At 44.1% G+C, this 10,617-nt stretch overlaps 1 protein-coding gene across 2 annotated transcripts in view; it reads right to left on the bottom strand.

Annotated features, from left to right (window-relative positions):
* PEX14 (peroxisomal biogenesis factor 14) overlaps positions 1-10,617 on the bottom strand; it is a 139,898-nt gene that overhangs the window by 79,283 nt on the left and 49,998 nt on the right. For both annotated transcript variants that reach the window (XM_003793265.3, XM_023515176.1), the window contains one exon: positions 6,723-6,807. In XM_003793265.3, the coding sequence (XP_003793313.1) occupies positions 6,723-6,807 (85 nt within the window). The remainder of the gene's footprint in view (positions 1-6,722; positions 6,808-10,617) is intronic.

Below are 10,617 nucleotides of genomic sequence, written 5' to 3'. Positions count from 1 at the left end.
GCTGCCCACCCAACCAGCGGCCCGGGACCCTGTAATACATCCACTCAGCACTGAGTAAAGGCTGCCCACCCAACCAGCGGCCCGGGACCCCGTAAAACATATCCACTGAGCACTGAGTACAGGCTGCCCACAAAGAAAACTAACATACATGCTTCATTTCACAGATCCTAGCTTTCGAGTTTCTGAATGTTTACTTTGAATAAAAAATTACATTTATGAGCCTATATCCCTTCAAAAAATAGAGGGTGGGGGTGAAAGATTCTTTTAGAAAATAAGCATTGCTCATGTAACCAATGACCAGAATATCCCCTCGGAATACAAATCTGTGCTGTTAATAGCGATCTTACACTTTGTTCTCTTTTTTTTAATTTCACAGTTCATTTTTCTTTGGTAGGACACTTTTTTCCCTTATTATTTTCTTTCTACCTAGAGATAAGTTAATATTAGAAAAGTTTTATCTCATTTTCCATGAAACATAACCCCATGAAATTTTAAGCAAGGTAAATATCCACTAATCTGCTCACAATATGCAAAAATGTTCTTACTTTCCACTGGGCCAAACTAACTCGTGTCCAACAATGTATTGGGCAGGACTACTCAATGAGGCGCTGTTTGAAGGAGCAAAAGACAGGAACCCACCTAAACCTCCACAAACCTGGGACTGGTGAAAAAGAACTAAGACACATGTATGTGATGGAATACTACACAGCACTGAAAAGACTGAAGCCAGTCTGCAGTGACGGGGACTGACTGCCAAGAGACAAGGCCAAGGGTGATGGTGATGCACACAACAGGCCGCCACGGTAGTTAAACAGAGTCGGGGTTTCAGAGAGGGGAGTAATACATATTAATGTGCTTTTATATGGATCGATTATCTCTGGAATAATACATAAGAAATTGTTACTAGCAGCACCCTCTGGGGATAGGAGCGGGACGGGGGAGACTGATTTTTTTACTGTATGTTCTTCTCTACTTTGAATTTTCAGAACCATATACACAGTGTACAAATGAAGAATGATTCTTTTCTTTGCAGAACTGTTGCAAGCACACAAGCTTAAGAAAAGAATCGTTCTTTTCAGGGAAAATATCAAAGTAACAGGGTAAATCCAAAAGATTCGCCTCCCTGGTAGGACAAAGTGCAGGAAACCGTAATACTTGGCTCAGCCTTCCTGGGGGAGCAAAGTGCTTTCAGCTGCCCCTCTGAACAGAGGCACCATGGTGCCTCGATCTCCACGGCATTCAGCTGGTCTAGCTGCTGTAGGTCTCATCCTACAGCTGAGAAAAATCTGTGAAGTTCAAGACAAGTTTGGATAACAAGGGGAGCGGGAAAATTGATGGGGGGGAACGAGTCAACGTGATGAATAGGCTGGTCCAGAACAGCAGGTGACGAATATGCAGATGCAAGACTGGCAGGGAAGGAAGATGGTCCGTTCACAACAGATGGATGGAGATGCTCAATCATCCTCAGGAGCAAGCACGCGCTGTCGCGTAGCCCTGTCTGCTCCTCACACACCTGCAGGGCACACCCCCACCCCCAGAGGCTCTCTGCACTGGCCCCACACCAGGGCAGAGCCAGGAGCAAGAGGAGCGTGAGGAAGATGCCACAGTGCTGCAGGGCATAACTGCTGGGCTGGTGGACTCTTCCACTTTGCCCTGTTCATCCAAGTCCCCAAAGCACACCCATTCTGTCTTGGGAGCTCTCACTTCTTTTTTTTTTTGGGGGGGGGGGCTCTCACTTCTGAGCAAGGTTTTTACTATGACAGTGACCTATTTGCCCAGGACTGAAAGCCTGTCCACAACATGGGAATTTCAATGTTAAACCCAGGGCAGTCCTAGGCAAACAGGAACCATGGTCACCCTACTTACTGCCCACTGTCCTCTCTTTATTCTCTTTCTCTGCACAGTCAGGGAGAGAATGTAGATCAATCTATCCGGGTCAAGTTCAAGCCGGAGCAGAACCCACTGTGTTGAGTATTTGTTTCCCTCTAATAGAGAGGTAAGAAATAATAACAGAATCGCTCAACTCCTGTCTTCTCTCAGACATCTTTTTAAAATGCCCATGATATACCCAGTTCAATTACTCCAGCAAATATAGGAACGAATTTAAATCTTGATGCTATAATCCATGTCTCGTTAACAAAGAATCAGAAGGGCCAGACAGCCCCTCACGGAGCCAACTCTCCTCCTTCCAGCTCCGCCGCAGGAGTTTCTGAGGATGAGGAAAGGGGCCGCAGGCAAGCGAGGGGTGGTAGCTGGCAAGATCCTGTCCCTTCCCCCCAAGCTATCTGCTGGACCCAAGCTCTAGGAAGAAAAGCTTTGTAAAAAGACTTCTGGCTGCACTAAGACACATTAAAGAATTAATTATAAAGTAAAGCTGAAGGAGAAAATTAATTTTAGAAACACAAGAGGTTACAATTTTTTTTTCCTGGAGATGGGGGAGGAAACACAGTTATTTTCGTTTTCATCCTGGGGGCACAAGCTGGGAGCTGTCCAGTCGATAACCTGGCCATCAGAACAAGGTTTGTAATTAAAAGGTCAGTGACCTGGAAAGCCAGGGCCCCACTCCCAGAGCTTCTCAGTAATGACGGAGCTATTAAATTAAGACTGTTATGAAATCAATGCTAAAAAAGCTTTCATGGTAACGAGATTCCATTCAAGGACATGCAAACTACCTCATGAAATGGACATAAATGATAAAAAAAGAAAAGTAATAAAAGAGAGTTAAATTGAAATCTGTGTAAGAATTTACTCCCCCTTAAAATACTCCAGTGAGAGAAGCCCTTCACCTCTAGCCCACAACCAGGGTTGGGACCATTAGGTTTCTTCCTCAAGTTCATTTCCAGCAAGGAGGCAGTTTTGCTACTGGGGCTTCCGTTTCCAGGAACAGAAGAAAGATAAGATCTAGTTTCAACTATTAGAATGAGAAAGTAAAGTATGGTGGTATGTTTCAGTTGTTTAGTTTTCCTACCCCAACCAGGATTATTTACTGAATGAGGGAGGGAAAAGTCTTTGACTTAAAAACTTGAGACAGGCACAGTAAGTACAAATGTCAGCCACCATCACCGTAGTGGCCCGTATGTGGGATTACACAGAAACACACACTATGCTCGTCTTTCTTCCAGAAGCTTGCTTTGCAAAAGATATGTCAAAGTTAACTCTATCTCATCTCCCACCACCACCACCCCACAAACAGGCATTACTTTCACCCGCCTCATACTCAGCCTGCCAAGTGCCTCTGGAAGCAGACTGCCTACCTACGTTTTGTGGTTGGGTAGGGTGTCAAATCAACATAAGCCTATTGACTACAATTTCCAAGCCTCTAACTTTCTGGACTGATTCTATTGCTGTTTTTAAAACACTCTAACCTCCTGGATTTGCAGCCTGCTTAAAGTCCCAGATAGGTGCCTGCCTGGCAAGAACTGCTTCTATATATAGGCCAGTTCCACAAGGGCTTAAACCCCACACAGTCCCGGCATCTTCATGTGTTGCTGACCCTGCACTGGACATGTCATCTGCACAATTGAGAGGCTGGAAGGAAAACGAAAACATTTATTCTAATACTCTGAAGGTGAACAGCTGTTTTTCTCTTTCATCCAAAAAATTCCTGATAAAAGGAAGAAATGCTGTAAATTACACAAAATAGCAGTACAAACTTCAAAGAAAATGATAAATGATTCTAATAACTCCATGTTTCTCATTAATGACTCCACATGCAGACTTTAAAGCATCCAAAAGAGATCTCAGAACAAAAAAACCAAAACCCAAACAGAAAAGACCTTTGCAAACCAGTGTTCTTATATTCCTATCCCACTCACTCCCTACTAGACGCCCCCTGTGCCCCCAAGTCAGAGACTTAACCTGTCAGTGTCAGAGGCAGGAAGCAGCCTCTGCTCCTGGCTATGGTTTCAGGATGAAACAAACTCAGCTGACGCCCTAAAGTAACCCTCATTTCCCACTGAACTGACATGCCGTACAGGGACCTCAATTTCTATATTAAATATTAAATAATATTAAAAGAAAAACAAAATTGGATTTGCCTTTTCAGGAAAGAGATGTTTATTAAAAAACAGAAAGTCAAGATTATAATTCAAATCAGTGCTCCATAGCAATTCCCTGAAGTGACATTTTCTAGGAAAAGCCAAGACTACAGTAGCTGAGCGCCCTCCCCGAGCCGCCTCCAAACCCACCACTGCAACGATCCTGCAGGGAGACGGCCTGCGGATGCCAGAACCTCGGCCCCTCCGCCCCAACGACCAGCCAGCCAACTTTCCCTCCACAACTACTGTTAGGGCACAGTGGATGCTCCTCTCTCATCTGCATCAGAGATGGTGCCAAGCTACGCTGATCATGGCAGCCTGACCCAGGAACAACCGGAAATTTAAAAAGTGAAGTTTAAATCCATGCAGGGGCTTTTCTTCCCCAGACGCTGATCAAACCTTGGAATTCTCTGCCCAGAAAAGGTCCTGCCAGAACCTACCCTACTGGGATTCAACTCGGAAATGGATAATTACTGACTGAAGCAGCATTTTAGAGGATAATGGAGATGGGTGATTAACCTCAGTGATTCCGGGTTTAAGTACAGGAGTAAACTCGGTGTTGCTCTTTAGAGGAAGACGGGGAGGACAGCTTGCCAAGCTGCCCAATGCCTAAAATTCTACAAACTCTAACCCAAATTAGGGGCCAAGAAGGAATGATGTCCACTCTACCAACAAATACTCACCTCCCCCAGGTCCCTGCTCACAGGCTGCCCCCGCAGAGACACACTGACACCACCCTATCTAGTCATACAGACCCCCATGTTCCTCATCTCCATGTCCCCTGCCTGACTCTAACCCTGTGGCCCTTGTCATTTGACACACTACCTATTTCATTTTCCATCTGTCAAGTGTCTGCCTTTCCCGCACTCAAATTTAAGCTCTTCGAGGGCAGGGATTTTGTCTGTTCAGTTCTCTGCTAAATCCAGATGGAGGGTAGGCAGAGGGCAGGGCAAGGAACAGGGTGCACACTGAGTCTTAGATGAATTAATTAAGTGATTGTTTCTTTTTTCTAAAGGAACAACAAATAATAATGGCACAAAACAGTTTCTCCTTTACTGAATTATTAGCTAAGTAACTCAAAAGAAGTATTATTTGGTCCAGAGTTTTTCTCTCTCTCTCTTTCACTCCCTCTCCCAGCCAGGGATTTATTAAAATTAAACAGATTAGATGGAGCTCCTGATACTAAAACTGCTCAGCAAAGCCTGCGGTGGGGAAGTGCCGAGCAAACACCAGAGACATTTGTCTCTAAATTGCTCTAAATACCTTCTGCAAATGAAATTCTAACCCAGCTGCGTTTGAGAGAAAATGAGGACTAACTGGTCATTGTCGGTGGAAGAGAAGATCAGGCAGTTATAATATTGCACAATATACTGGAGCTAAGGATCTCTCGGCAACCATAGATTTTGTCTCAGGTTACCCCGGGTAATCAGCTCAGCTTTTAGGCTCAGCTTTCCCCAGCTTCAATGCTTTGATGAGAGAGCTGAAATCCCTAAGCTTTTATGATTAATTACTCCCCATAGGTACACATATTTCAAGGAAAAACTCTTTTATGGCATGATGCTTGCAGAGTGGAGAGGCCAGCCAACACACTCCAAATTTTAATAATCTCCTAATGATGGGGGGGCCGGCACAATGCAGCCAGCCAGCAAGCGTGCAGCGCTTCTCACCAACTCTGTCACAGGGACCTGGCCTTGGGGCTGCCACTAAGCAGCTGCCTGTGATGAAATGTTTGGGCTTATTCTGCCCAAACCCTATGAGTGAGGCCCAGGGGCATGATTGAGTGAAGGGACCAACAGGGTCCTGCTGCATCACTCTGGTGGGGGTGTCATGGAGCAGAATAGGAAATAACACAAAAACACTCCATCTTCTATTCCAGCTGAAAGTGACTGAAAGCTCACAACCCAGAATTTTGAGGCCAACATTACAGCTTCTGAAAGAAAAAAAGTCTTGTTTTGGAGGGAAGGAAGACTCACTTTTTACCCTCATGGTATGTAAAGGCTTTTAAGCAACTTTCTAGATTTTTGGAAAATTAATGTACAAAGAATGAAAAGTCAGGTTCCTTTTTTAGCTGTTTGTTTTCATTTAACAAAAAAGAAACGTATCCTAAACTCTAATGGAACCAGAATAGATTCTGTCTGCTTCAGACAATACTGAATTTGTCAGGATCCATTTTATCCTTGCTTACAGAAATACCATGAAACCAGTAATTTACCACTTCAATCCGTAAATTGGACTGACCCCAAGCTTGACCTTAACCTGACCTTGTTTAGTCATCTCATTTCCCTCATCCTTCATTTCTTTCTTCCTCATCCTTTACTGACCTCTTAACCTGAAGCTAGTCATTCTGCAGCCAGGGTCACTGATAGAACAGACCAAAAAAGGCAAGTTCTCACAGTCACATCCAATGGGCCAATTCTACTATTGAAGGCTGCCTTTGCCATTGTGGGCTGGTGTTTCATCATCCAAATCACGTAATCTCTCTGCTCGCTCTAAAAGAAGAAACCTGTACGCTCTTCACCTCCCCTCACCTGGAGCTCACCTCAGCCCCACTCCCCACCCCAACATGAATGGACAGCTCTGGGAGATCCTTGGTGACTCAGCACCTGCCTTCCACACTGTGGCTTCCATCTGCCCCGTCCCCTGTCCCTCTGCAGGCCACTCTGCATGGCCATGGGGAACCTGTACCTTTCTTCTTAAGGAACGCTCTCCTGGTCGCAAGTGGGCTCTGGCGGACCCGGGAATTCTGTAGAAACTTCACAGCTGTGGCAATCTGGTGAAGGAAGTAAAACAGAAAAGAGAAGTCAACTTCAATAGCCTGCATTTCAAGATTAAACCCCCCTGAGTTTTTCCCAAGTCTATAGAAACAAGCATACCACTATGGTCAAATTTATAACCAATTGTCATTTCCCTGTCTTCTCTGGCTTCCCATCTCTGAGTCTTCGAGATCCAATCCCCTTGGCCCAGCTCTTCAAACCTGCAATGGACCTCCCCATTCTCCCCAGTTCTTTAGGCTGATTCTTCACACCCTTAGCAGGCCATGCTCACCCACGTCACCACTCTTGTGCCATGCATCTTCCCTTTCTGGAAGGCCAACCTTTCCCACCTCTCCCTGTCTAAACGTTATCCCCACACACATACACAACTGGCACAGCCCTTTTACAATCTGTTCTGACTTCTTGAAGCATTCCCTAAATAAGCCAGCTCTGATCTCCCTATTTTCTTCAACTCCTAGATGCTTGTAGTGTGTACCACGTAACTGAAGACATAATTACACTGTCCTCTAATGTTCAGGCTGCCTCCCCAACTACACAGCAAGCAACCGAAGGAAAGAGACCATGCTGCCTACACAGAGCCTGGCAGAGTGCTAAGCGTATGCGTCCTGGCTGGAAGGGATTATGTAAGAGACAACACAGCCGGCCGTGCACACTGGTCCCTCGTGTGCATTGGAGCTGAATTCTGAAGAGCCTTCAAATGGCAAAGTTGTGGTTTCATGGCTAAAAGCTGACAGATTATCTACCTACCTCTAGTAATGAATAATATTTAATGAAATCTCCATATCTACAAATAAGCCTGGTAGTGGACGAGAAAAAAAACTCTTGAAGTTATTAACCGTCACATCACTCAACTCACGAGACGTGTTTGCACACAGCTTGTCTGCTCTCCATCCCAGACACCTGTCCTATGGGCCAGAAACATCAACCTTCCCCAGGTAGGAAAGGGGCCACTTTAAGTGACTAGTATTATTCGCCTCATCAAAACCAAAAGAATAATGTAATCTCATGTTACAGAAAGGTCAACAGGCCCCATTGTTCACTGATAAGTTGTTGAAAGAAAAATTTCTAAGGCAGTTATAAGGAAGTTTTCTGAGATCCTCCTGCACCAGTTGTGCAGAGATTCAAACAGAAAGTACTGTGACTATAAATGAAATGAGATATTAATACAAGTTACAGATCATCTCCTTCCCCATATTTTATATGAATTTAATCCTGAGACCAGATTGACTTCTCAGGAACAAAAGATATGAGGATAAACCAAAAAGAAAGAAAAAAAGCCAAGGAAATGTCCTCATTGATTTTGCCTATAACCATTCTGAGTCCAGCTTACCCTAGACATTGCCCCTATTGGATGAATTCGGTGGCCCCCCCCCCTCAATTCTCTTTTCAGATCTGGGCCTGTCACTAGTAAGATACACAAGTGTCCCTTGGGAATTAAGCCCTGCTCCTTACAGGTTATAATCTGTCCTCCAACACTGCAAATAGTACTAACCACCATCAGGAACTGTAGTGACAATAGCCAGTTCTGGGCTAAAGAAAAATCAATGCTTCAGATTCTAGAGCCCCGAAACGGCACATTCATCCCACAGTCCCTCAACCAGATCTCTGCAGGTCACACCAAAGCCAAGCAAAATCTAGCAACTATTTGCCATACTGGTGCATTTAACAAAGAGAGAAGAGTGGAGAGGAAGGAAAAGAAAGAAGAGAAAAAAAGAAAAGGGAATGAAGGCAACAGGACAAGAGGAGACAGAATAGAAGAGGAGGAGGAACGGGGAGGAGGAGGAGAGGAGAAAAGCAAAACCAAGAGACGCCCCTGCCTAGGAAAGAGAACAGACAGGTATGTAGCCGCTGGCCTCACAGGGTCAATGCCTGTCTGCACAGCTCAGGTGTCATGGGGATACTTGTTCTTCACCTAGAGAAAAAATACACCTTCGACACACAAGAAAATTATGGTATCCGTGTCACGCGGCAGGCAGTCTCTGCATGTCATGGTACGTGTACCAGGTGTCAGGGGGAAGGTGGATGAACAGGTCTTGAGCAATAGACGCTAACAGCTCAGCCTCTACCATTTACCCACAGAAACAGAAACCTCTCCTTCACTCTTCCAAAATGTTCCATGACAGAGAAAGAAAACAGAATCCCACCACTAAAACGCACAGGTTTCACCTTGCTTTTTTAATATAGTCCTTGGTATATGCATTTCTGGTCAGAGAGCAAAGTTCTGATGGGTTTAATGGTGCACTCAATGCAGTGCTTGGCGCATTCCATCAATTTTTTTTTAAAAATTGCATCTCTTATTTCTTTAAATACATTAATCAGCCTAGTGTAGGCAAAACGGATCCATCGGACAATGCAATAAACATGAATTATCATCTATCCAACACGCATAATGGCTTAAAAATACATAATAGCAGGTGTAGTTTAAATGATTAGTTATTACACCTGTGGTGGGTCTGATTCAATTGGGAAAAATCATCTTTAATAGGTTAAAAGGTTTAGATCACCATGCTTTCCTTAAAGTGGCTGCAGAGAGGGAATGATGGAGTGCTCTGTCATTAGTAATTCATTTAAGAAGAACGTGGGGGATATAGCAAAGAACAGCATAAACGAGTGAATCCAATTTAAACATCAGGTAAAGTAGAAAACACCTTTTAAAAAAGCAAGATAAATGAATTTGGAAGGGAGATGAAATTGACGTATTTATTTTAACGGGAATTTGACAAAGTCCCGGCACACTTCAAACTTGCAAAAATATGAACAATTTCTTTTAAAGTTTCCATTCACTAATTCCAAGTCATATAAAATAATACTGCCAAACACCTACATAAAGTATATTTGGGGCTTGTTTATGTTCCTCTTGATCTTTGTCTGAAAATGCAGGCGACAGGCAAATCACATATTTAACAGCACTGATATCACTACTTCAGATGCAAAAATATAAAGCACCCAAACTAATAGCCCCAACATAATGTGCTGAATAAGAAAGATACCCAGATAAGCAGCTCCATGTACGTGTGAACATATGAAAACCTCTCTCCTCCTTTCTCTAATTATTTCTTCAGTTACTCTTTGCCTTTCTCCTCCCTCCCCACGAGGAACTGGCACTACAAATGGGGGGGGGCTGTTCAATCTAGAATTTTATCGCCCCATGATTCATATCAGTGGTAGAAGATTCTTCAAAATTCTTTACCCATAATGCAAAGATCTCTGCACACTAAACAACCGACAGGGCTCTTGGTTTGCGCCTTTCACTCACCTATTGTTGGACACTTTTCATTAACTTCATAAAGCAATTCAACTGACTTTCCTCCGTAAAGGCCCAACACACACAACACGCTTTTGTTGGATTCAATGATGGGGTGTCTGCAGCCTGTCCTGTATTATCGTTTGATTTTCTAATTAGAAGATGAATGTGACTATTCATGGGTTATATTTGTGCCCAACTAAATTACATAAATTCAGGCCAAATCTTCCGCCTCAATGTCAAAGATGTAAAACGGAGACAGGAACTTTATTGCACATGTTGTGGGAGTGCAGCAAGCCAGGGGAAATTCTGGCACCGAAGTCCTGATGCTGTTGTTGAAGCCACTTGCTGTTGAGTTCACGATAAACATGGAATCAGCTTTCCTTCCCCCTCCTTTCACACTGAGTTCTTAAGGAGTACACCTCGAATTACTAGTAGGCACTTTATTAAAAATAAAGACAGGCTCGGCGCCTATAGCTCAACCAGCTAAGGCGCCAGCCACGTACACCTAAGGTGGCGGGTTTGAATCCCCAGCCCGGACCCGCCAAACAACAATGATGGC

This window comes from Otolemur garnettii, unplaced genomic scaffold, assembly GCF_000181295.1.
Source record: "Otolemur garnettii isolate 467f Iridium unplaced genomic scaffold, OtoGar3 scaffold00067, whole genome shotgun sequence".
Classification (NCBI taxonomy): Eukaryota; Metazoa; Chordata; class Mammalia; order Primates; family Galagidae; genus Otolemur; species Otolemur garnettii.
This window is presented reverse-complemented; position numbering and strand designations above follow the sequence as displayed.